Genomic DNA, 27,976 nt, shown 5'->3' on the forward strand with positions numbered 1-27,976 from the left:
CGCAATGCAAAGTCAATGGAGAGCGTTGGATTGTTTTCCCCCCTGGTGTGGGCGTGGCCTTAATGCGCTCTGTCTCTATTGCGGGTGGATGAGAAATAAATCATTATGCTTGTTTGATAAAGACATTTTGCGAGCCCTGAGGGATGAATCATTCTGGTTGCCGTTTCCTACACACTTTTAAAACAATGCCTCACGCGTACTCATGGGGGAGCCAAAGCTCATTAAATATGCAAAGCTTATCCAATCATAGCAGTGGGCGTTTACTTCCAAGTCTTCAGTGCGGCACACCCATAAAAACAAAGCGTGTCTTGAGAGAGGCGCAAAGCCAGGGCAGAAAATAGCCTACTACTTATTCATTATGATGTTTTTGAATGTAAAAACCACGCAAACGTCACAAGTAGACCTCAGACAACAGAATAACATTTTTTAAAAAGCCAGTTCATGACACCTTTAAAATAGCTGTTTTATATTTGAATATATTGTATTATGTAATTTATTCCGATGATGAATTTTCAGCATCACTGCTCCAGTCTTCAGTGTCACATGATCCTTCAGAAATCATTCTAATATGCCGATTTGATGCTCAAGAAACATTATTATCAATGTAGATAACAGTATTGCTGCTTTAACACCAAACTAGTGTATATTACAACCCCAAATCTGAAAAAGTTGGGACAGTATGGAAAACGCAAAAAAAAAAAAAAGAAGTGATTTCTAAATTTTCTTTGACTTGTATTTCATTGCAGACAATATGAACAACAAATATTTCATGTTTTGTCTGGTCAACTTCATGTCATTTGTAAATATGCATCCTTTCCTGTCATTCAGACCTGCAACACATTTCAAAAAAAGTTGGGACAGTAAAGCATTTACCACTTTGTAATGTTGCCATTCCTTTTCACAACACTTAAAAGACGTTTAGGGACTGAAGACACCAAGTGATGAAGTGTTTCAGGTGTAATTTTGTCCCATTCTTCCTGCAAACAAGTCTTAAGGTGAGCAACAGTACGGGGTCTTCGTTGTCGCATTTTGCCCCATACCATGACAGACCCTGGCTTTTGGACTTGTTGCTGGTAACAGTCTGGATGATCCTTTTCTTCTTTGGTCCGGAACACACGGCATTCATTCCTCCCAAAAAATACCTGAAATACTGATTCATCTGACCACAGTACACGTTTCCACTGTGTGATGGTCCATCCCAGATGCCTCCGGGCCCAGAGAAGTCGACGGCGCTTCTGGACACTGTTAACATAGGGCTTCCTTTTGGCACAGTACAGTTTTAATTGGCATTTGTGGATGTAACTACGTATTGTGGTACTTGACAAAGGTTTGCCAAAGTAGTCCTGAGCCCATGAGGTGATATCGCTTATAGATGAATGACGATTCTTGATGCAGTGCCGCCTGAGGGATCGGAGCTCACGGTTGTTCAGCTTAGGCTTGCGCCCTTGTCCTTTACGCACTGAAATTCCTCCAGATTCCTTGAATCTTTTGATTGTTATGCACTGTTGAATGTGAAATATCCAAATCTCTTCCTATCTTTCTTTGAGGAACATTGTTTTTAAACATTTCAATAATTTTCTCACGTATTTGTTGGCAAACTGGCGATCATCGGCCCATCTTTGCTCCTAAAGGATTAGACCTTTCTTGGATGCTGCTTTTGTACCAAATCATAATTACCATCACCTGTTGACATCACCTGTTTCAAATCGCATCATTATTTAACCATTTTACCTCATTACTAGCCCTAAATTGCTCCTGTCCCAACTTTTTTTTAAATGTGTTGCAGGTCTGAATGACAGGAAAGGATGCATATTTACAAATGACATGAAGTTGACCAGACAAAACATGAAATATTTGTTGTTGTGTTGTCTGCAATGAAATACAAGTCAAAGTAAATTTAGAAATCACTTCTTTTTTTTTTTTTTTGCGTTTTCCATACTGTCCCAACTTTTTCTGATCTGGGGTTGTATACCATATATGACTGGTTTTATTTAGTTAACCACCGTCTCACACACAGTGCAAATAGTGTGTATTTGAGTTTTAGAGTTCAGTCTGAGCTGTCGCCTCACCTTGAAGAGGTCGTGGTGGTTGTCCATCATGAAAAGAACCAGAAGATCAACCTTCCCCTTGGCTAGTTTAGTTCCATACACAATGGCATTGGAGAACGCCCTCTTTACTGCCATTCTGTTCTCTATCTACAGAACAAAACAAACAAACAGCTTGTCAATTGTCTGTACGGATGTAGGAATGGTATTCATGTAGGTGTAACAAATAGAGAAGCGACTGTTGTTTAATTCAGTGTCTTTTCTACTAAGAAGGACAACTGCAAATCAAATTTTGTGATGTCTACACTGCCACACTGTGCACTAGTCTAATTTAGCAGCAAGCATGCTAGACAATCAACATCAATTTCAGTAGTGGCATTTTTTCCACATTTTATTTATTTTATAATTACCACATCTTCAAACACATACTCCAACTATGATGCTCATCCATATCATTCTGAAATTAAATGTGCTCATCAACCATAATCATACACCGGCACTTCATATCCTCTATTATCGGTTTTATAACATAAATGAGTTACATCAGCATAAAAAAAACACAGCCTAGGGGTGGGCGATATGACCAAAATCACCAGTCAATTTATTTCACGATAACGATATAAATCATGATATAGTTATTTTTTCTTTAAAGGGATAGTTCACCCTGAAATGTTCCAATGCCCTATGTCCTTCTATCTTTTTCAGACCTCAAAAGCAGATATTTTTTAAAACGTCCTGCACATGCTCCTCCATATAATGGCAGTGAATGGCGACCAGGCTAAAACTTTACGAAAAGGATACAAAAGTATCACGTAATGATACAGGGAGACACGTGCCATACATGGAAAGTGTTTCAGGAGGCATTCTATAGTAGTTTATCTTGAAGCCAATACGGCTCATCATCATCTTCTGACCGCTAGAGACAGACTCCAGAAGGGGGCAGAATCTCATTGAGCCCCATGTTAAAAAGCCCAACTTTACAGCAGAATAAAACATGTCTACAGCCTGTAGATATAGTGGTTTTGGTCTATATATCTAATTTTGCCCTTCATGACAAATGTGAGGGGGGTGAATTTTTTTATAACTCATTTATTTACATTATATAAAGTCTTAAAGTTCTGCATAATTAAGGGCGTGGCCACTTTGAGTGACAGGTGGATTGTCCGTTTGTCTGCTGTCTGTCAGTCATCACGTCACCTCAGCTCCAGCCACGTCCCGCCTCTTTGCCCATTTTCTGTTATCTGGGAGTGAAGCGTGATGACGCGCTTCCAAGATGGCAAATCAGGCTCGATAGAAACAAACGCTCACGTCTCTTCGATAACGTAAATAATACTAATAATGAGGTAAACCTCCTGAAGTGAATGTTGTGTACCGGTTGTCATGACAACATTGCATGAGCGGCTGCTGACGGCTCGCACGCACTCACAGGAGCGCACACAGAGTAACATCCGAGTAGGGTTGGGCATCGAGAACCGGTTCCAACTTGGAACCGTTTAAAAAATAACGATGCCATTGGAATCGTTTAGAAATTTTGTTTTCGATTCCGATCATCGGTTCCAAACGCGTAAGTTTTCGGAAGTGCTTGCCGCGCCCGTTTGTTCTGTTGCAGCCATGGAGCACGGTAAGCGGCGCTCAAAAGTGTGGCTTTATTTCACTTTAAAAAAAAAAAGCCTGGGTCGGCACAGTGCAACACATATGACAAACTTATTTCTTGCACGGGAGGATGCACTACAAATATGTGGTGTATACATTAACGAGTGTAGCGTGTTTGAAATGCTGCGCAGGTCCTCCTCGGGCAACCCTGCGCTAACCAACGCTATTAAAGGGATAGTTCACCCTGAAATGAAAATAAAGCCTTCTTTTACTTACCCTGATGTTGTCCCAGTGCCCTATGTCCTATGACATTTAAAATAATGTTCCTGCACGCGCTCCTTCCTATTATGGCAGTGAATGGCGATCAGCTAAAACATTACAAAAAATAAACAAATGTATCACGCAACGATACAGGGAGACGCGCGCCATATGGAAAGTGTTCAGGGGGCACACTATAAGGTTTTGCGAGAAAGAAACCGTATTATTCAGTCAAAACACTGAGCTCGGCCGTTATTCTGAGCGCGCTCCTCTGTGTGCACTATGAGGCGCTCATGCCTACTATAATAACTCGCACTGTTGTCATTGCACCCACGATAAGCACACACACACACGCACGCACGCACGCACGCACGCACGCACGCACACACACACACACACACACACACACACACACACACACACATACATAACCATTTTGAGAAATCAAGCTCAATAGAAAAAAACGCGATTCTCGTCTTTTCTATAACGTATATGATAAGAAATAATACTAATAATATAACCTCCTTAAGTGAATATTGTGTACCGGTTGTCATGACAATATTGCACGAGGCTACTGCGGCTTGGAGTGCGCACACACAGGAACACGCGCATTTGAACAACAGCTGGGTGAGTAAAAGATGGCTTTATTTTCATTTCAGGGTGAACTAACATTATCCCACCTCGTCATAATCAGGTAAGTGATTGTAGTGTAATAACAAAGTCCTTGACCAAATTGCGAATTGTGGTGAACAACAACGTTACCGAAATTATTTTCCCCCCTCGTAGATAAATGTAGATATAAATTGCCCACGCTAGTAGCCGTCCTAATATGACTGCTGTTAATGCTATTGTTAAGTCGGGACTCGTGTGAAACTCCATTCACCTTTGCAGCAAAGCAAGTGGAAATGCCAGCGGAGAAAGTCCCAAAACTAAAACTCATTATTGAATCAAAATACAATTTTCCTCTGTGAAATGAGCCTGTGACATGTTGTGACTCCACCCCTCAAAGAATCGGAATCGAGAATCGAAAAGAACCGTAATCGAAACTAAGAATCGGAATCGGAATCAGAATCGTTCAAATCAAAACGATGCCCAACCATACATCCGAGCTCAGTATTTTGACTTAATAATATGGTTTCTTTCTCGCAAAACCTTATAGTATGCCTCCTGAACACTTTCCATATATGGTGCGTGTCTCCCTGTATCATTATGTGATACTTTTGTATCCTTTTTGTAAAGTTTTAGCCTGGTCGCCATTCACTGCCATTATATGGAGGAGCGTGTGCAGGACGTTTTTTTTTTTTTTTTGCTTTTGAGGTCCGAAAAAGATAGAAGGACATAAGGCATTGGAACAACAGCAGGGTGACTAAAATATGACTTTATTTTCATTTCAGGGTGAACTATCCCTTTAAATAAGGTTTTTATGAGATCACAATTTTTGATACTACTGAAATTCCATCATTCTTGGCACCAATATCACAAAAAACTACTAGCCTAAGTAAAAAAAAAAAATCAAGCCTATAAAACAAGTAAATAGTAAGTGATACAATAAGAAAACCTACAATAAAATAAAGACAAATGAAATAGGCCTACCTGAAAAGCTTCAAGCACTAGAGATAAGAAACACACTTCAAGATCAAATGCACGGATCCAATATACTGTTACACGTGTTTTCTTTCTGTTTAGGTTCACTGACATAAATAACTGTGTTTACGAGGATACTTGCAAAGAGGGGAATTTTGACACACAAGTGTGTGTAACCGTTCAAACCCCAAAAATGTGGCAAAAAGAACTCAGTTCAATAATAATTTTTCGCAGCTTACTGCACTTCAATGGTTTAAAATCACTTGTTTTTAAACCGCACTGCTTAAAAACGCAAGCAAACGATAAGCTTTTGTGACCGCGCAGCACAGCAACGTCACGTGAGTGTATCCGCAATACAGATGAGTCTAAAATTTCTACCAGTTAATCAGTATATCGCCCACCACTAACACAGCCAGAGTCTAAGTTTAATTCTCAGTCTCCACTAGTCCTCTTCTGATTATTCGTACCTCTTTGTGTAGTTTGATCTCCTGAGGGCCGGCGGCGCGGGCCATAAAGCGCAGTAACCTGCGGAGTTCCTCTCTACTGCGGGAATCCTGCAGCTTCAGACACAGCTGAAGAGACTCCAGCGCCTGCTCCTGCTTCCCGTTCACTGCACACATACACAATAATTAATATAGCAGTGCAATGATAAAATGAAGCGTAAAATACTGACATTCCAGTGGCCTTCCAGTTGAAAGAGAAGTGTGCTCAATTGTATTGAATTCGTACTTGTGGTGTACTTCAAATCTTACAAGTATATATTTAAAAAGATAATAATTTAAAAAACTATTAATAAAATGTACTTGTAATAATGTCAAATTAAAAGTTTGACTTTTAAGTACATTTTAAATCAATATGTTTTGATAATCTCTTGTCATGGTTTCAAGTACACTTGATGTGTTAAAAAAAAACTATTCACATTTAAATATTTTAAATGTACTAAATTGCAACTTCATCATCATAAATGTGTAAATGTGTAATTACAAATATATTTAAATATATTTAAAAGTTTCAATAGAAATTACATTAAAGTATATTTTAGTCTACCATAAATGCTTGTCGGTACATTTTAACCATATTCAAAGACAATAGAAGTAATTATGAAATTAAATATAAAGTTCTACTTAAGTGGTTCAAAAAAGCACTCTTAAAGGGATAGTTCACCCAAAAATGAAAATTCTTTCTTTTATTCACCCTCATGTCGTTCCAAACCCGTAAGTCCTTCGTTCATCTTCAGAACACAAATTAAGATATTTTTGATGAAATCTGAGCGGAAAACCTCTTGAGGAAGCTCAAAAATGATGAGAATGAACCTCATTGGTTCTTGCAGAAGCTCATAAGTGATGCGTAACATGAGAATGAACCTCATTGGTTCTCGCAGAAGCTCAAACGTGATGCGTAACACGAGAATGAACCTCATTGGTTCTTGCAGAAGCTCAAACGTGATGCGTAACACGAGAATGAACCTCACTGGTTCTTGCAGAAGCTCAAACGTGATGCGTAACACGAGAATGAACCTCATTGGTTCTTGCAGAAGCTCAAACGTGATGCGTAACACGAGAATGAACCTCATTGGTTCTTGCAGAAGCTCAAACGTGATGCGTAACACGAGAATTAACCTCATTGGTTCTCGCACATCAAGTGAACATGAGCTTCCGTTTACCTCAGCTGATGTGTGAGTTGATCAATGTTTATGTGAATAAAAGCCTAAATTCAATCTGTTCATCATATAAAGCAATTGAGTCTCTTCAGAAAATTTGGACTAAACTGATCAATTTATATGGATTAGTTTTATGATCTCTTGATGAACTTTTTTAAGCGTCAAACTGGTCGATGAATGAAAGTCTTCACAGGTTTGGAACGACATGAGAGTGAGTAAATTATTAATTAAATTAAAATTAAACAGAATTACATTTTTTAGGTGAACTATCCCTTTAAGTTCAACTAACTGCATTTAATACAATTTAAATTGCAATACATTTTAATTTCATTGCAATTAAGTGTTCGAAAACATTACATTCAGTTCACACTTAAGTATATTATTTGCATAATAAGTACTCTTTTTAAAAGTATGCTAAAGTGCACTTGTTTTTCACAAGGGCCACTAATACACCAAATTTAAGTCAAGCTACATATACTGGACAGATGTCTTACCAAGCAGCTCGGAGACGCCCGAGTGGATGTCAAAGACGTGGTTGCTGAGCAGCGGTGGGTATTCAGACTGGCCGTAGTGCTGAACAAGGACTCCGTAGAGGAGCTTCTTGTACTGGGACGTCTCCTCGGCACACTTGGCCAGCCCTCGGCTCACATCCACCACCAACTGATCCGGAAGAAACTCCAGACAGTCCACAGCTGCTGACAACCAGCTATCTGCTCTGTTAAAGAGATGAAGAAGGACATAAAATGATGGAGAGATCAGATACAGTCATACACAAATCCAATTAAAAGGCCTATAACATACACAACACTTAAAAGGCAAAGATAGAATAAATGAGAAGATATAGTATTATAAAGCATATCGTTTTATAAGATATATTATAAAAAGAGGTTTCATTCATCAGAAAGTGTGTTAGATGACAAAGTGGGATTTCTACAATATATAAAGCTACACAATGAAACTTTTTTGATAAAAAAAACGAAATGTTATTGAGAGAGTGCAAAAAAAAAATCTTTATCCGAATTAATTTTGATTAACCTGCAATAATGATCTATATTTTTAGAGCTGTCGGGATGGGTTTCCCGGGAAATCGCATACATACGTCATTCGCACATTTCACATAAAAAGAAGCTTATTTATACACATATTTGCACTTACTCTACATGTGTATTCACAATCGTCTTTAATGTAATTACCTTAAAAATTGTGTTAAAAAATTAAGAGTTAAAAGTTTAAATAATTTAGTTCTAAAAATAATGTAATGATGTTCAGTTATTCACTTAATGCAATTATTAATAGTAATTATTTAACAGTTTATCAAGTGAACAAAAGTATGTTTAATTTGATTATGCACTATATAGTAAGCTACACATATTTAATATTGTTCATATTTAGTATAATCCTTAACTGATAATTGACTCCATTTTGAGGGAGGACCCGATTTGTCATGACACTCTGGTTAGCGTGAAGCTGAAAGTTTGTTGTCACAATGAACAAGAAAATTGACCACGAAACAAACGAAAACCTAAATAAAATAAACTGTTATTTATTTGTCCTCCGGTGCCTTGAACCACATTTCTTCCGCACAGAGGAGCAGAGCCGAAGCACAACCAAAACAATGCTCTTCTGCCAGACGCATGCAGTGTTATTGTTTAACCGCTAGAAGGCCACACGTTTTATAGTGTAGTTGTAATTATATAGATTTAAATACTTTATATATCCCTCTGTGGGCCCTATTTTAACAATCTGAACGCATGGCACAAGTGCACTTAGGGCGTGTCCAAATCCCCTTTTGCTAGTTTAACGACGGAAAAAATGGTCTGTGTGAAAGGTGCATGGTCCAAAAGGGTTGTACCTAGTCTCTTAAAGGAATTTTTTGGGACTTTCGCTTATTCACTGTACCCCCCAGAGTTAGATAAGTCTATACATACCACTCTCATCTCCGTGCGTGCCATAATTCTGTCTGACGCACCCACCGCTAGCCTAGCTTAGCACAAAGACTGGAGGTAAACGGCTCCAGCTAGCCTACTGCTCAAAAAGTGACTAAATAACGCCAACATTTTTCTATTTACATGTTGTGATGTGTATATTTATATCATGTACTAAGACCGACGGAAAATGAAAAGTTGTGATTTTCTAGGCCGATATGGCTAGGAACTATACTCTCAGTCCTGCGTAATAATCAAGGAGCTTTGCTGCCGTACCAATGATATTACGCAGAGCCTGAAAATAGGCTAACTTCCGTCAACATAACCAACGTGACAACCTGCTTGCACAGAGAGTGTGCTGGGGACTATTTTCAGGTGCTGCGTAATATCATTGCGCTGCTGCACCCATGGTTAGGGTTGCCACCCGTCCTGTGAAATACGGAATCGTCCCGTATTTACAAGCAAAATGACATGTCCCGTATTGGTTTGATTTGATTTGTCCCGTATTTTACATAGTTCCACACATAGTTCAATAAGCACACAAGGATTTTGCAGTGTGGAGAATACTGATAGCAAATATAGCCTAAAGAAATCAATTTCACGATAAGTAGTACAGAAGCTCATTTGCACGTGATTGTAAACTTGCACAGATTTTTAAAAACATGTTGAGCTCGCGTTGCGTCCACCATTTCAACCTGTCTATGGGTTCTCCAGATATAGAGCTGAATAGAAAAAAAAGGTATAAATGGGTTTGTCCAGTAACTCATGGTGAACCTGTGAACTGCACACTTTGCAGAGAAGCATTTCAGTCTGACTTAAAGCATACGGTGACAGACACATCGTGCTTCTAAACGTATAGACCTTTTTTAAAAATTTTATTTATGGATAATATATTAATATAATATTCCATAGATTATCAGAGCTTGGCAGACAGAATTATTATATATTTTTTAGACAGGTTAATTAATCGATTATATCCTAATTAATGTTATTATTAATTTATCATTTAGCTAGGCTATTAATCATACATAATAAATAATACTGTCATATACAGTTTATGACATTAAAAAAAATATTACGATAAAAATGGGACAAATAATTACATAATAATATAGTCATAATTTAAGTAAATTAATAAAAAAATATTTAAAAAAATATTTCCGAAAAGTGAGTACTGGTTCAGAATGGCTGCTTAAAAGGATAGTTCACCCAAAATGAAAATTCTGTCATTATTTACTCACCCTCAAGTTGTTCCAAACATGTATACATTTCTTTGTTATGTTGAACACATAGGGAGATTCACTCCTACCAAGGAAGTCAATGGTGCCCTCAAGCAGCCTGGGTACAAACTTTCTTCAAAATATCTTCTTTTTGCGTTCAGCAGAAGAATGAAACTCATACAGGTTTGGAACATCATGATGGTAAGTTAATGATGACAGAATTTTCATTTTTGGGTGAATTATCCCTTTAAAGTGCACCAAATAGGCTACTAAAGAGTTCTTTAGAAATAAATAAAATAATCAAATATAAAATAATATAAAATGTGTTCTGTTTCAAGTTCAAATACTTGATCTCATGTTTTCTTATGGTTTATTGTTGAGCTTTCAAGTTGTCAATGTTGAAATAATCAGTTCATGACTTATTCATGAACTGTGGTGTATGGGTGTATCGTGAATGGGTGTCCCTTATTTTGCCCCACTGAAGGTGGCAACCCCTCCCATGGTATGGCAGCAACGTTCCTTGATTTTTACGCAGGAATGAGAGTATAGTTCCTAGCCATATTGGTCTAGAAAATCGCAACTTTTAATTTTCCGTTGGTCTTAGTACACGATATAACTATACACATGGGTGCGTCAGACAGAGTTATGGCACGCACAGAGATGAGAATGGTATGTATGGACTTATCTAACTCTGGGAGATACTAAAGTCCCAAAAAGTCGGCGTGTTCCTTTAATGAGTCATGGGTGTGTTTTGGGCGTAACGTTCAATAAACCAATCAGAGTCTCATCTCCCATTCCCTTTGAAATCCAGTTGCGCTTGCACCATGGCGGATTCGCTATTTACGTGGCGGAATTTGTGAGCGAAAAAAACTCTTCTCCAGAGAGGAATCCTTTTATTTTTAATATTTATAAATGTTTGTGTGCTGCTGCACGCCACTGTGTGTGTAATAAGCCGAGTGTATGCACGTGTGCACCCACCTATGGACACATATCAATAACGCGCCCTTTAAATAACACAATAAATACTGCGCTATTGACTTCAGAGCAGGTTTTTGTTGGTCAATGGCGCAGTCGTTTTCAATTGCCTCAAAATAGCAACACGCCAACAATGCGCCTGAACACACCTCGTTTGAAGTGTGCATATGATGGCGTCGCATTGCGCCGGGTCTATAATAGAGCCCTGAGTCTACTAAACATGTCTGATTCATCGCTGAGTTATAGTCTGCTTCATCACTTCAACATTTATGATGAGGGACAAGAAAAATGATGTTTAAACTGAACACTTTTGCATTGTGGTGTAGCAAACACAACTCATATTGTCATTTATTGTGATGGAATAATAATCGTCATACTGAGCCTCGCTGAAGGCCTTCAGGATCTCGCGGTCCAGGTAGCTGCTGGTGTAGAGCAGGTCTGGGTCGCTGTCCATGCTGTGGAGGGGCGGGCGAGGGCTCTCTTGACCCTCCAACAGGCTCTCCAGAAGCGGAAGTTCAATCAACTGCAGGAGCCTTAGTACCGTCTGCTGCCGCCATATCTCATCCATCACTACACAGACAGTCACAACACACGTAAGTATAGTGATTTGGGGTGCTTAAAAATGTCAAATTGTCACAAAAATGTCAGACGTCAAACTGTGTTTCATGACATTAATGAAAACCTACACTCCTGCGATAACCCCAGATTCATCATCTGTGGTGTGATGGTTGTGTTCATGTTCAGATTTCCTAAGACATCCTCCAGAGATTTCTCCGTTTTGCCTGGCGAGTTGTTTGAATATGCAGAATCCTCTTTCCTGAAGAAAACATCCGGCAATATTGTGAATATCATAAGTATGAAATTGTTTACAACTAAACTGAACAAGTTTCATGTATTCTTGTAGGAATCACCAAGGCTGCATCCGAAATCGCATACTTGCCTACTTTATAGTAGGCCGAAAAACAGTATGTGACAAAATAAGTGTCCGAATTCACAGTACTTATAAAAGAGTATGCCCTACTACTTCTGGCGAGATTCTGAAGTGTGCATATGATGGCACTTTACTATCCCATGAGGCCACGGGAGAGGATTTGTGAATGGAGGTGACGCGACTGACATTGGTAGGTCACATGAAAATGACTACATGATGAATGTAGTACATCCTGAATACCTCCATACTACACAAATTCATACTATATAGAAAATATTTTTTTAGCGCTCACAAAGTACTTATTCACAATAAGTACATTCTCAAGAGAGTATGTGATTTCAGACACAGCCTATATATGGGCTGTAGTCCATGATTCACTGTGGTGTTGACATGTCATGGGCCTTTCTAGAAAACAATTCAGAGAAATACCCAGCATTCAATCTCTTTCCTGTGAAAAAGAAACAAAACTAATGACAAGTAAATGAGTAACTAGTTTTGCAAGGTGCTAAAACACTTCTATCTTAGTAGGTGATCTACTGTAAGTGGAAACACAATGTATTTTTGCTGCAATGCTGTTTTCCATTCATTCTATTATCTGTCACATATTTTCAGATATTGCTTCAAACATATTCTTTAAGGCTTTGTTTACCAAAAGCGAACATTGTCATAATTCAGATTTTCTTTCTTCAGTATAAAAAAAAAATATATATATATATACAGTATATACACCATACCGGTAAAAATATCTATACATATATATACACCGTACCGGTAAAAACATTGGAAACATTACAATTTTTTATGTTTTTTTTTTTAAATATTTTTGAAAGATCTCATGTTCATTTATTTGATAAAAAAATGCAGAAAAAGTAGTAATATTGTGAAATATAATTACAATTTAAAATAATGTTTTTCTTTTTTTTAATATACTTTCAAATATAATTTATTTCTGTGATGCAAAACTGAATTTTCAGCATTATCACTCCAGTCTTCAGTGTCACATGATCCTTCAGAAATCATTATAATATGACGATTTATTATCAATGTTGGAAACATTTTGCTGCTTAAGATTTTTTTTTAATATCTTTTTTCAAGATTCTTTGATGAATAAAAAGTTAAAAAAAGAACAGAATTTATTTAAAATAGAAATATTATGTAACAATATACACTACCGTTCAAAAGTTTGGGGCCAGTAAAATTGTTCTTTCTTTTTTTGAAAGAAATTAATACTTTTATTTAGCAAGTGTTAATTTGATAAAAAGTGATAGTTAATTTATATTGTTAAAAAAAAAATTTGTTTTGAACATATGCTGTTCTTTTTAACTTTTAATTCATTATATACAATACATTATATAATATAATTATAAATATTAAGCAGCACAACTGTTTCTAACTGATAATAAATCAGCATATTAGAATTTCTGAAGGATCATGTGACACTGAAGACTGGCGCAATGATGCTGAAAATTCAGCTTTGATAAATGATATTTTAAAGTATATTAAAATAGAAAATAATTACTTCAAATTGTAATAATATTTCACAATATTACAGTTTTTTTTCTGTATTTTTGATTAAATAAATGCAGGCAAAAACAAAAAATTGTAATGTTTCCAAAGTTTTGAGCGGTACTGTATATATTCAACATATGTATTGAACAATGTTGATATTTTGAATAATGTTTTGGTTAACATTGGTGTCACATGGTGTCTTGGTGTTGGTTCATGTTCATTGTTCTTGGTTCATGTTTTAGTTTATCATGTTCTTGCTTTGTTTTAGTGTCTTGTTCACAGTCTTGTCATGCACTTCCTGGTTTTGTCATGTTTCAGTGTCATGTGAATCCCATGCCCTCATGTGATCTTGTGTCTTGTCCTGTCATTGGTTCATTGTCTCATCACTGTTCACAGGTGTCACTTGTCTTGTCATTAGTCTGTGTGTGTATTTTAGCCCTCATGTTTGCCATGTGTCTTGGTCGGTTATTAACGTTGTACCCGTTGGTGGTGAGTGTTCTCAAGTCTGTTATGTTTAATCAAGCCAAGTTTATTGTCAAGCCAAGTTTTGTTTGTTGTTTTGCCAAGTTTTGAGTTATGTTAGGATTTATGTTTGGATAAATAAATGCTGCACATGGGTTCTGAACATTTGCCTCCAGTGGATCTATATGTTACAGAATAACAGACCTACAAAATGGACCCAGCAGTTGTATCCTTGCTTCGTCTACGCCAGGGAAACCAAGCCATAGAGAACTATGTGGAGGAGTTTTGTGGACTTTGCTACCAGGTGAACTTTAATGATGTTGCCCTCAAGGGTATTTTCTTAAATGGACTTAATGACCTTTTAAGGTATTTGATGCCAGAGAGCAATTCTCCAGGAACTCTAGCTGGATATATTGACTATGCACTTCAGTTGAGTGGCTCATCTTTTACTGTGGGAACGGTGGATGAGGAGCTCCACGTTCCCACAGTACTCTCCACCCCAGTGAGCCCAGCCCACGTCCATGCTCCAGCCCACGTCCATGCTCCAGCCCACGTCCATGCTCCAGCCCACGTCCATGCTCCAGCCCACGTCCATGCTCCAGCCCACGTCCATGCTCCAGCCCACGTCCATGCTCCAGCCCACGTCCAGGCTCCAGCCCACGTCCAGGCTCCAGCCCACGTCCAGGCTCCAGCCCACGTCCAGGCTCCAGCCCACGTCCAGGCTCCAGCCCACGTCCAGGCTCCAGCCCACGTCCAGGCTCCAGCCCACGGCCCCGTCCATGCTCCAGCCCACGTCCAGGCTCCAGCCCACGTCCAGGCTCCAGCCCACGTCCAGGCTCCAGCCCACGTCCAGGCTCCAGCCCACGTCCAGGCTCCAGCCCACGTCCAGGCTCCAGCCCACGTCCAGGCTCCAGCCCACGGCCCCGTCCAGGCTCCAGCCCACGGCCCCGTCCAGGCTCCAGCCCACGGCCCCGTCCAGGCTCCAGCCCACGGCCCCGTCCAGGCTCCAGCCCACGGCCCCGTCCAGGCTCCAGCCCACGGCCCCGTCCAGGCTCCAGCCCACGGCCCCGTCCAGGCTCCAGCCCACGGCCCCGTCCAGGCTCCAGCCCACGGCCCCGTCCAGGCTCCAGCCCACGGCCCCGTCCAGGCTCCAGCCCACGGCCCCGTCCAGGCTCCAGCCCACGGCCCCGTCCAGGCTCCAGCCCACGGCCCCGTCCAGGCTCCAGCCCACGGCCCCGTCCAGGCTCCAGCCCACGGCCCCGCTGTCCCACCCAAGAAAATTTTGGGGGGGGGCAGGGGGTACATGGAGGCCATGAAGGCCACGCCTCTGTGGGCCCCTGAACCGCCATTACCGCCAGGGCCTGATGAACTGCCGTTGCCGCCATGGCCTCCCACGCCTGAGGGTCCAGGTCCGCCCACGCCACAGGGTCCAGGTCCGCCCACGCCACAGGGTCCAGGTCCGCCCACGCCACAGGGTCCAGGTCCGCCCACGCCACAGGGTCCAGGTCCGCCCACGCCACAGGGTCCAGGTCCGCCCACGCTCCCAGGCCCGGCCGTGTCATGTCTGGGTCCGGTGCCCCTGCACGGGCCTGGCCCCCCATCCCTCCCCCAAGACCGCCCCCCAAGACTTTTTGTTAAGACTCTTTGTTAGGTTATTGATGTGTTGGTGTTGTTTGGGCGTCAGGGGCCGCCCATAGAGGGGGGGATCTGTCACATGGTGTCTTGGTGTTGGTTCATGTTCATTGTTCTTGGTTCATGTTTTAGTTTATCATGTTCTTGCTTTGTTTTAGTGTCTTGTTCACAGTCTTGTCATGCACTTCCTGGTTTTGTCATGTTTCAGTGTCATGTGAATCCCATGCCCTCATGTGATCTTGTGTCTTGTCCTGTCATTGGTTCATTGTCTCATCACTGTTCACAGGTGTCACTTGTCTTGTCATTAGTCTGTGTGTGTATTTTAGCCCTCATGTTTGCCATGTGTCTTGGTCGGTTATTAACGTTGTACCCGTTGGTGGTGAGTGTTCTCAAGTCTGTTATGTTTAATCAAGCCAAGTTTATTGTCAAGCCAAGTTTTGTTTGTTGTTTTGCCAAGTTTTGAGTTATGTTAGGATTTATGTTTGGATAAATAAATGCTGCACATGGGTTCTGAACATTTGCCTCCAGTGGATCTATATGTTACAATTGGCTTTAAATTACCATTTTATATTACACAGAAGAAAGAAAAGTCACGCAGGTTTGGAACAACAAGGTGAGTAAATCAAAACAGAATTTTCAGAAGTGAAGCACACGTCTACACGTTTCTTCATTTGGGACATATCTGTCTATATGCAGAAGTAGTTGTGAGACACCTACCTTTTGCAGGGTGGGCTGTACGTGTTCCTCTGGATGCCGAGAGAGTTGTATCCACTCTCAATGGTCTCTGAGCTTGACGTGCTGGGAGTCGGCCTGTTTAGAAACCTGTACAGACTACAGCCGCTGTCCTCAAACTTCGCTTGCCTCTTTTCTTTCCCAAACACTTTAGTGTCCACCGCCTCAAAGACCCTGGCCTCCATGAGAGCCTGGCAGAGGCGAACCGCTTTGGAGCGAGGCACTTCGGCATCCCCGCAGACTTTGCTCTGGATGATGTGAGCCAGAGCCACGTCCACGGCCTCGGACCCCAGAAAGCAGTCATGGTAGATTTTCAGATTGTGGCGTCTCCTCTTCACCTCCACCTGCGTCTGAAGGTTGTTGATGATGTTAGTCCAGATGTACGTGGCTCGGAATGGCTTCCCAGCCATCCCTGTGTCTGTCGAGAGAGGGACTGGATGAGAAACGCCAGAGATATTCCAGAATAATGATCTCAACCTCCGTTCCTGGGTTTCTGATTTCCCACACATTAAATAAGTCTAGCTTTTGACTGAAAGGAGACACATTTTGGAACATTCAATAGGTTTAAGACCAAGAACGATAGACGGACAATGGCATTCTGTTTATTAAATAAAGCAGAATTGATTCTGATTGGCTGTCAATGTTTTTATCATTCATTGCCCGGAAAAACAATGTTCTGAAAGTGATTCCAATGATATTGTTCCTGTCATTATCGTTATATTTGTGGCGTGGACTTACCTATTCTCATCGAATTAGGATAATTATTAAACGTTATAGTTATCATTACCAATACCATTACAGTTATCGTCCTTGGTCGACCTTAAAAATAGTCCCTTAATGCGTTAGATTGATTGGAAGTTTCTTCATATAACATTATGTATCACGGTGGACACAAACTAGACATTATATGCCAATATTACACACACACTTTGGCACTGTCTGTTAATACTGGAAGTCTACAAAAGGAAGTTTCTTCAGACTTTTGAAACCGGACCAAGCGGTTTCAGTTTACACATATTTAATTTCAGCACTTTATCATTTTAATCAACGTGACGGTTGCAGAACATTGACTTTCCCATATTTTTCTCTCACGGGTGTAATGCTGGACTAAAGTGAAAGCTTTTACAGATCCTTCTTCCAACACAAAAAAGCATCTGCTGCCAAGATCAATACCTCACTAGCCTTATAAATGACACCGGGGGAGGTTGATCATTTCTCGCAAGAAACGTTTCCTGCAGAATTTTATGTGCAGCCCTGAGGTAATGATGAAGGTCTAAATTACCCATTAGGGATCAGGATATTTACCATGGGTGGCTTGAAACCTCCAGAACGACTGTTGTGATTACATAGAGATTCCCCTCTCACACACACACACACACACACACACACACACAAACACACACACGCGCCTAGTCTTTAATGAAGGCTCAAGTGAACAACAGCTGGCTGCAATATAAAAGATTCTCTCTAGACACAGCAGTTCAAGAGATTTCCCGGGAGTCTGGGATGCGGCAACTAGTTGTGTGAATATAATCATTGTTCGCCCTTGTGAGAAAGAAGCTTTAGCATACTTTTGAAAACAATAAAAGAATATTCATAAAAACAAACTGAATGTTTTGTTTACTGGCACTTATGCTTTTCACATGGGATGCACCGATATGAACATTTTGGCCGATACGATAACCGATCATTCTTTATATTTAAAAGCCGATAACTAATATATTGGCAAATAAATCTAAATATATGAGTCTGAATACAAAAACAAAAGTCTCACCATTAAAGGGATAGTTCACCCAAAAATGATAATTAACCCATGATTTACTTACCCTCAAGTCATCCGAGGTGTATATGACATTCTTCTTTCAGACGAATAAAATCTGAGTTATATTAAAAATGTTCAGGCTAATCCAAGCATTATAATAGCAGTAATAGTTGCTCTGTTTTTGAAGTCCATAAAAAATGCATCTGTCTGTCAAATAACTGCTCCACGCAGCTCCGGGGTGTTAATAAAGGCCTTCTGAAGAGAATCGATGCGTTTGTGTAAGAAAAATATCCATATTTAGAAATATATTTCATTTTTTTCGATGGCTCTGCATCAGCCGCCCCTGCGCCATCACTTCCGGTGAATAAGGTCAAAATACATGCAAAATACCGGCGAAATCATAGATACGGTGAGGAAAATAAGTATTTGAGCACCCTGCTATTTTGCAAGTTCTCCCACTTAGAAATCATGGAGGGGTCTGAAATTGTCATCGTAGGTGCATGTCCACTGTGAGAGACATAATCTAAAAAAAAAATCCAGAAATCACAATGAATGATTTTTTAACTATTTATTTGTATGATACAGCTGCAAATTAGTATTTGAACACCTGTCTATCAGCTAGAATTCTGACCCTCAAAGACCTGTTAGTCTGCCTTTAAAATGTCCACCTCCACTCCATTTATTATCCTAAATTAGATGCACCTGTTTGAGGTCGTTAGCTGCATAAAGGCACCTGTCCACCCCATACAATCAGTAAGAATCCAACCACTAACATGGCCAAGACCAAAGAGCTGTCCAAAGACACTAGAGACAAAATTGTACACCTCCACAAGGCTGGAAAGGGCTACGGGGAAATTGCCAAGCAGCTTGGTGAAAAAAGGTCCACTGTTGGAGCAATCATTAGAAAATGGAAGAAGCTAAACATGACTGTCAATCTCCCTCGGACTGGGGCTCCATGCAAGATCTCACCTTGTGGAGACTCAATGATCCTAAGAAAGGTGAGAAATCAGCCCAGAACTACACCAGGGTTTTTCCTACATTGAAATTTTTTTGGCGGCCGCCAAAACAAATTTTTGTCCCGCCAAAGCCTTATTTGATCAGTTATTGTGATTTATGAGTGATGTAGAATAGAAGACTGCTGCGCTTGCGTTATCCGAGTGTCAGAGAGAACGATCAGAGAGCTCCTCCCCCGCTCGCAATCTCTCTTCAAAATAAGCATTCTTAGCTTTCTAATATTTCACATATTACGTTAATCAAAATCAAAAGGTGGGAAGACCGAATCCATGTTGCACGTGGCGCTATCAGACGATGTTTTCGTTGACTCTCTTCTCTGACCAGCTGACATAATAAACGGGAAACAAATCCTATCCGGTTATGAAGTGTTTTCTGTGTGTTGACAAATCTTTCGCAATGTTCTAACAGACGGGAGTCGCACACAACGCATCTGCTAATGTCCGATTCGAAACCTAATGACTCTTTTGAACCGAGTCATTTTAACGACTGCTTAGAACAACTGATCAGGCCAACACTGAACTCACGAATCAGTTTAATAATTTACTCAGTCTGAACACATCTGAAATGAGAACACAAGTGTGCTCACCCAATTTAGCAAGAGTGGGTGTAAGAGTTATTTTTAATTATCCACAGTCTTTCAGCTTATTTATGTTCATAATGTGTAGTAAAATAAATAGTCTATAAATCGTTTAGTTTAGACTGGAGTGAGGTGAACCCAGAACAAAGTTGTTATTAGCTAGCTGATAATTTTATGAAATTGTATATGGCAGAAAATTAGGCTATTTGTTCATTATTTTAATACTACTTTTTTAATATCGATATGATTATATACCAAAACAATTATCTGTAAATAGTGTAAAAATCATCAAGGTATCAAAATAAGATGAGCAAAAATGACAAACTTTCTTTGAATTCATTTAAAATGTATTGTCAGTATTGCGCTTGCAGATCACGTGGGTAGGGTACTTGTTTACCATCCGTGTGTGTGTGTGTGTATGGATGACCATGTCTGTCAGCCACCACGAAGACCATTTTCGACCCAGGAAAAAACCCTGTACATGGGAGGAGCTGGTCAATGACCTGAAAAGAGCTGGGACCACCGTTTCCAAGGTTACTGTTGGTAATACACTAAGATGCCACGGTTTGAAATCATGCATGGCACGGAAGGTTCCCCTGCTTAAACCAGCACATGTCCAGGCCCGTCTTAAGTTTGCCAATGACCATTTGGATGATCCAGAGGAGTCATGGGAGAAAGTCATGTGGTCAGATGAGACCAAAATAGAAATTTTTGGTCATAATTCCACTAAACGTGTTTGGAGGAAGAAGAATGATGAGTACCATCCCAAGAACACCATCCCTACTGTGAAGCATGGGGGTGGTAGCATCATGCTTTGGGGGTGTTTTTCTGCACATGGGACAGGGCGACTGCACTGTATTTAGGAGGGGATGACCGGGGCCATGTATTGCGAGATTTTGGGGAACAACCTCCTTCCCTCAGTTAGAGCATTGAAGATGGGTCGAGGCTGGGTCTTCCAACATGACAATGACCCGAAGCACACAGCCAGGAAAACCAAGGAGTGGCTCTGTAAGAAGCATATCAAGGTTCTTGCGTGGCCTAGCCAGTCTCCAGACCTAAACCCAATAGAGAATCTTTGGAGGGAGCTCAAACTCCGTGTTTCTCAGCGACAGGCCAGAAACCTGACTGATCTAGAGAAGATCTGTGTGGAGGAGTGGGCCAAAATCCCTCCTGCAGTGTGTGCAAACCTGGTGAAAAACTACAGGAAACGTTTGACCTCTGTAATTGCAAACACAGGCTACTGTATCAAATATTAACATTGATTTTCTCAGGTGTTCAAATACTTATTTGCAGCTGTATCATACAAATAAATAGTTAAAAAATCATACATTGTGATCTCTGGAATTTTTTTTTTTAGATTATGTCTCTCACAGTGGACATGCACCTACGATGACAATTTCAGACCCCTCCATGATTTCTAAGTGGGAGAACTTGCAAAATAGCAGGGTGTTCAAATACTTATTTTCCTCACTGTATAAACATTGATTCCTCATTAGTGCCTGCGCGGATCGGTCGAATGAGGCATCTACGTATATATATCTTTGATCACGCCAGTATTTTGACCTTATTCGCCGGAAGTTATGGCGCTGGGAATACTAGATGACATTCGTCTGATAAGAGGTAAAAAAAATAACATAAATACTGTTCAGTTTCTCGCAGAAGAAAAGACATCAATGTGTCGCCACGAGCCGCATGGTTTAATAAGGATTCGTATGTCTGTGTGTTTTTACTCTCATTGCTCTCATACTCTAAAATATCCCCATTGACATGCATTATACGACTATCACAATGCAACGGTTGGAGTTAAACATCTTCATTTGTGTTCTACTGAAGAAACAAACAAAGACACCTACATCTTGGATGCCCTGGGGGTAAGCAGATAAACATAAAAAATTAGTTTTTGGGTGAGCTATCCCTTTAAAAGCCATGTCCCAAGCACACAATTATAATGTTCTCAATATAATTTTATGTAGCCTATATGACAGACTTGTACTGCTTTTATATTAAATTAGCTGAAAAGTCCCATTTAAGCAGGACTTAAAGGCACTTTATTTTGAAAATAGCTTATTTTCCAAATCCCTTAAAGTTAAACAGTTGAGTTTTACCGTTTTTGAATCCATTCAGTCAATCTCCGGGTCTGGCGGTAGCACTTTTAGCATAGCTTAGCATAGATCATTGAATCTGATTAGACCGTAAGCATCTCGCTAAAAAATGACCAAAGAGTTTCAATATTTTTCCAATTTAAAACTTGACTCTTCTGCTAGTTACATTGTGTACTAAAACCGACGGAAAATGAAAAGTTGTGATTTTCAATGATATTACGCAGCACCTGAAAATAGGCTAACTTCCGTCAACACTCTATGATCATTTTTGAGCGAGATGCTAATGGTCTAATCAGATTCAATGATCTATGCTAAGCTATGCTTTCGAATGGATTCGAAAACGGTCAAATTCAACTGTTTAACTCTAGGGGAGCTGGAAAATGAGCCTATTTTTTTAAAAAGTGGCGTGTTCCTTTAAGTACATCTTTATTTATAATTTCATAATTGCTTTTATTGTCTTTGAAATATGGTGAAAGTGTACTGCAAAATGTGCTGACAAGCATTTAAGGTAAACTAAAATATACTTTAATGTAATTTCTATTGAAATTTGTGTCAAGTTAAATGTAATATTGAACACACCATGTTAAAATTATAATTAAACACTTTACATGTGCTTTAGTAGTCAATCAAAATAAGTGTACTTTTTTGAAAGCATGACAAAAAATAAATGATTTCAAATGTACTTTAATGTAAAACGTTTAATTTGACATCATTACAAAGTGCACTTTTTAAAGTGTTCTTAAGTGTTAGTAAAATAGTCATGAAAGTGGACTCTCTTTAAGTACACTTAAGTGGCCTTTTATTTCATTGATATTATGATCTACAAATACAGTTACAATTTTTAAGTAGGCTGTACTACAGATGCATATTCAATACAAATAAGCGCATTTCTCACACTGTTTTCAAACGTACAAACCTGGAAAAGCCATATTTAATTCAGTTAGATTTGACTAAACTTGTCAGATGCATTAATAATCGCTCCATCTGATAAACTACTTGATAAGGTATCTTCCTTGTCATGTTCACCAAGTCATGTAGGCTTTAGTTCATTTGCATGCCACTAGTTGAACACCTGTTTTAGTACTTGCTGAGATTTTACTGTCAAGTTAACCATTTGAAGTGATTTATTCCTTATAGATGTCACTGAACCTTACAAAAAAACGCTGCTGTGATACATTATTGGTATGGAAAGGCTAAAGTTAAAAAGTCGTTTCATAACACAATGTCATAACTCCATTAGAACAGCCGAGAATTACCATGGTATGTCCACAATGACCACTCTAAACATGGTCATATCATGATACCTTTTTTGTTCATTTGTTAGTGCGCATGAATAATAGCAGTATCATAATGCTTCAAATTAGAATCTGAGATCTATCCATTAGGGGACAGTAGAAGAGTCACCATGGTGTTTGTCCCCATGGCTGGACAGAAGGCATCTAATGGGATTTCACTCCAGCACGCTCCTGTGTTTGCCCAACACTCAGATAAATAATCCCAGAGGGAGAACTAATGATTGCACATCTACACTAGGCTATTATTATGACACAAAACAGGTCGAAAACACAAACAAAAAGTCTACTAATTTGTCTTAAGTGTACTACAAGTGCAGCTACTATAAGAGCTCTACTAGTTTGTCAAGCACAGACAAGCCAAACGGTTTACCCTCTGGCTACTGTAAATGCAAAATGTGTAATGAAAACATTTGCCAGGTAACCCAACTTAAATGAATAGGGTTACCTATTTAAACTGACTAAATTCACTTTAGCATTTACATTGAATAGTGTGAAAATCAGTTTAACCATACACAACAATTGTATCTTAAACGAAAAGACAAAAGCATACAATTTCAGAACTAAAAAGGCAATCATATGCATACTATTTTAATATTAACACACATTTTAATTACGTTTGATTAAAAAACAACAACTTAATATTCGTTTTACAGTATTCAAATTGCAAATGCACAAACCACAGTATAACTTGAAATCAAAACAGCCAGTTGTACAGGCAAAAACCTACCTGGAGGTCTATGCATGTGATGTGTGTGCTTCAGGTTAAAGCTGGATGTCTATGTAAAGCATCTCCTTTTAGTCTCGCGCTGTAAATAATGTTCACAGTCGCGCGCTCTGAGCTCATCTATACTGTACACAGCCCGCGCGCTCTCACTCACACCCTGCTCATGACGTCATGATGGCAGTCAGTCGACAGGTCATTAGCATTATAATGATTTCATTTACACTATAGCAGTCCCCGAAACTTGCGGATGGTAAACAAGCGCCACTAAATGTAAATAATGCCGTTATAAAGACAAAAATAACTTATGTTGGCCTTTTTGCAGCTTTTTAGAGATGTTAAGATTTAAGGTCTACAAAACATGCAAACCACAGCTCCCGCCAAAATACCACAGACTACATTTGGCGTTCCTACTGTAAAACTGTGGTATAACCTTTGGGAAAAAAGTGTGTTTAATATTATTGAATATGCACTTAGTATTATGCTTTAAAGAAGTACGCCTATTTTAATGTGTTGACGTATTAAAGAGCCTACACAGGGTAGGCTACTTTTTAAAATTTGAACTAGAGTGTGTTGTTCAATGTTTCATTTAAAGTTAATATGTTTTAAATGTACTTCAACTTCATCATTACTACAAATAAATACAATTTTTAATAGAAATAGACAAGAAATTTTGAAATTACTCGTAAAGATGTGTCAAAACAGCACTCAACATCACTGTAAATGTAAAGTATATACATTTTTAATTCAATTGCGTGCACATAAGTGTCTGAAAACATTAAATTCAGTTCACAATTCGTTGTTGTTACAGTGTAATTATACTTTTAAGCAGGGTAGCTAATACTGATTTACAACATGTAGCCTATACTTACTATAGGGTTAGAAATAGGGTTTTGTTTGGGATTAGTTGCTGAAATTATGCACAATTTACTGTTAAGTACATGTAACATGTAACAAGGACACTATAAAATGGTGTTACTTTTAAAAGTATATTATTTACTTAATAAATAGCCTACTCTTTTTAAAAGTATGCTGTATTTTTCACAAGGGAATAAGCACGACTGTCACAAAATGTTTTAGATGAGATCTGATATTTGTTTATTATGATTAATGGCCTGGCCTGGAATCCTTGGAAATTAATGTTTAAAAAAAATAAATCAACATATAGTCTGCAAGTATCAACCTTAAGAGGTCAAATGAAATTCTGAATGAATCGTCTTATGTAGGCCTATCACTGGAATAAATGTTGGTGCTTATCAAGACCTTGTTAAAACTTTGAACAGAAATAATTCTGATAACCATGAAACGAACAAAGCTCTCACACCATGTGTGTGTGTGTGTGTGTGGTTTTAAATGGCAGTTCTTAGAAAACTTCACTCAAAACACTGAAATCTACCAAAGGGTTTCAAGTTCGAGGAATTTATCCAGGATTTAAGTTACTTGGAAACGTTAACAGACTGTGGCTAATAAGGTTTGAGAAAGCTGTAACTCAAAATGCAAAAATCATATTTAATGCATCACTGCATATAGCGATCTCTGCTTAACTTGGTTCAAGCCATTCTTGATTGTAGGCATTTGCATGTCATACTTCACCTGCCAATGTATAAAAACCTTTAAATGGAAGTTATGAGGGTCAACTCATGAAACCCTGATTGGAATAATGCAAATAGAGCTGAATCCAGCATGAACAAGAATTCAGTAACAACAATTTGAAAACATAAGAGGTTATTGAGCATGCAATTGACAAAGGACATACAACATGTCATGAGAACATGTGTTTTTGTTAAAGCATTCAGAGCAAGAGATTAGGAAGTATTGAGTTTTTTACAAAAACTCATCAACAATAACTGAACCAGACTTTAGTCCTCAGCATCAAAGGAAGAGTCAGATTAGACGGTCTGTATTATTAGTATGTTAGAAACCGGTTAGACAGGGGGAGGGATGGGATCCATTTAGAAAGTCCCTCTCTAAGGCTCTTCCTTGGTCATCTTCTCATAATGCTTTGTCACAGATTCCAGGCCAACGGATTGAAGACAGAATTTGCCTCTCAATGCTAGCTTTCACACTCTTCAGGGGGTCTCATTCACTCCTTTTTTCCCAAGTCATTAGCCCTTTTACTGTCCCTCCCAGCCACGGAGCACTTTTGCATTCCAATACACACAACCAACCACTCTGATTCAAACAGTATATGCCAGTCAAACATCCACAAGGTAAATCTTCCATATGAGTCAACTAACTATAAGCTTCATATTTTGTAATGAACTGGCCCACAATCTTTTAAAAGACTGTTTTTCCTCATTTTACATACTACAGAGATATATATATATATATGGTATACTAATTGTATAAGAAGGTGGCTGGGTAAGTTTAGGAAAGTTTACTTACCTGTTCAGAAGAACAAACAATGAAAAGTTTCCAATGTTAGCCTAAGCCCATGCCAAATATATTATATTAAAAGTCTATAAAAAGAAAATAAGTTCTTTGAAAATGCGTCGCTTCCAACAACAAAAAACACACGTGTGTCCCCAGAGCTGGTTCTGCCACTTCTGCGTCCTATACTCGTGTGCGGTGATGTTGTTGTGTAAACCTGTGTCGCAAGCTAAAGCATTTTCTCTCTCCTCTGATTAAACACAGCCCTATGGCTCAGGGTTAAATTATGCTGTAGAACCTGTTGGTAAGGTCACTGTACCTGGCCTTTGATCCGGTTTTCTTATCATGCATCCAGGGTAACCCTTCCTTCCTTTAAACTGGCCATCTGAGCACTGTATGTAGGGGGGTTTATCACCTGGGCTTTATGGGAACACATGAGGTGTGATAAGCCATTGCATGTTAAAAGGGTATAATGATGACCAGGATGTTACACTTTTTGTCAGGTTTATTGGTCTGGTCATGTCTGACGCATGAATGTGATGGAATGGAATGCCTTCTGGAATGTTTGGAGCTCTTGAAGAACTGTCCAGGTCACATTCCTCCTAAAATCAAAAGAATTTTAAAAGAAAATGGAACTTGACAAATGACTCTTTTTGGCACAACTAAGATTGAACTAGACAGAGCGAGAGACAGAGATAGATAGATAGATAGATAGATAGATAGATAGATAGATAGATAGATAGATAGATAGATAGATAGATAGATAGATAGATAGATAGATAGATAGATAGATAGATAGATAGATAGATAGATAGATAGATAGATAGATAGATAGATAGATAGATAGATAGATAGATAGATAGATAGATAGACAGATGGAGAGACAGACAATAGATAGATAGATAGATAGATAGATAGATAGATAGATAGATAGATGGAGAGACAGACGATAGATAGATAGATAGATAGATAGATAGATAGATAGATAGATAGATAGATAGATAGATAGATAGATAGATAGATAGATAGATAGATAGATAGACAGACAGAGATAGATAGATGGATGGATGGATAGATAGATAGATGGATAGATAGATAGATAGATAGATAGATAGATAGATAGATAGATAGATAGATAGATAGATAGATAGATAGATAGATAGATAGATAGATAGATAGATAGATAGATGGATGGATAGATAGATAGATGATGGATGGATGGATGGATGGATGGATGAACAGATAGACAGACAGACAGAGATAGATAGATAGATAGATAGATAGATAGATAGATGATAGATAGATAGATAGATAGATAGATAGATAGATAGATAGATAGATAGATAGATAGATAGATAGATAGATAGATAGATAGATAGATAGATAGATGATGGATGGATGGATGGATAGATAGATAGATGATGGATGGATGGATGGATGGATGGATGGATGAACAGATAGACAGACAGACAGAGATAGATAGATAGATAGATAGATAGATAGATAAATAGATAGATAGATAGATAGATAGATAGATAGATAGATAGATAGATAGATAGATAGATAGATAGATAGATAGATAGATAGATAGACGGAGATACAGACGATA

The 27,976-nt window shown here is 39.0% G+C and overlaps 1 protein-coding gene across 2 annotated transcripts in view; it reads right to left on the reverse strand.

Annotated features, from left to right (window-relative positions):
• depdc7a (DEP domain containing 7, paralog a) overlaps positions 1 to 26,580 on the reverse strand; it is a 29,257-nt gene extending 2,677 nt beyond the window's left edge. The window contains exons 1-7 of one of the 2 annotated variants that reach the window (XM_079825780.1): positions 26,383 to 26,580; positions 16,512 to 16,944; positions 11,947 to 12,077; positions 11,638 to 11,830; positions 7,635 to 7,855; positions 5,948 to 6,090; positions 2,070 to 2,195 (exon numbers count right to left, since the gene is read on the reverse strand). In XM_079825780.1, coding sequence (XP_079681906.1) covers positions 2,070 to 2,195; positions 5,948 to 6,090; positions 7,635 to 7,855; positions 11,638 to 11,830; positions 11,947 to 12,077; positions 16,512 to 16,936 — 1,239 coding nt within the window. In that variant the 5' untranslated portion in view covers positions 16,937 to 16,944; positions 26,383 to 26,580. Of the gene's footprint in view, positions 1 to 2,069; positions 2,196 to 5,947; positions 6,091 to 7,634; positions 7,856 to 11,637; positions 11,831 to 11,946; positions 12,078 to 16,511; positions 16,945 to 24,003; positions 24,126 to 26,382 lie in introns of those variants that run through there. The other variant, XM_079825779.1, reaches the window with a different exon arrangement.
• Positions 26,581 to 27,976: the final 1,396 nt, after the last annotated feature.

Source organism: Gobio gobio, assembly GCF_949357685.1.
Source record: "Gobio gobio genome assembly, chromosome: 9".
Classification (NCBI taxonomy): Eukaryota; Metazoa; Chordata; class Actinopteri; order Cypriniformes; family Gobionidae; genus Gobio; species Gobio gobio.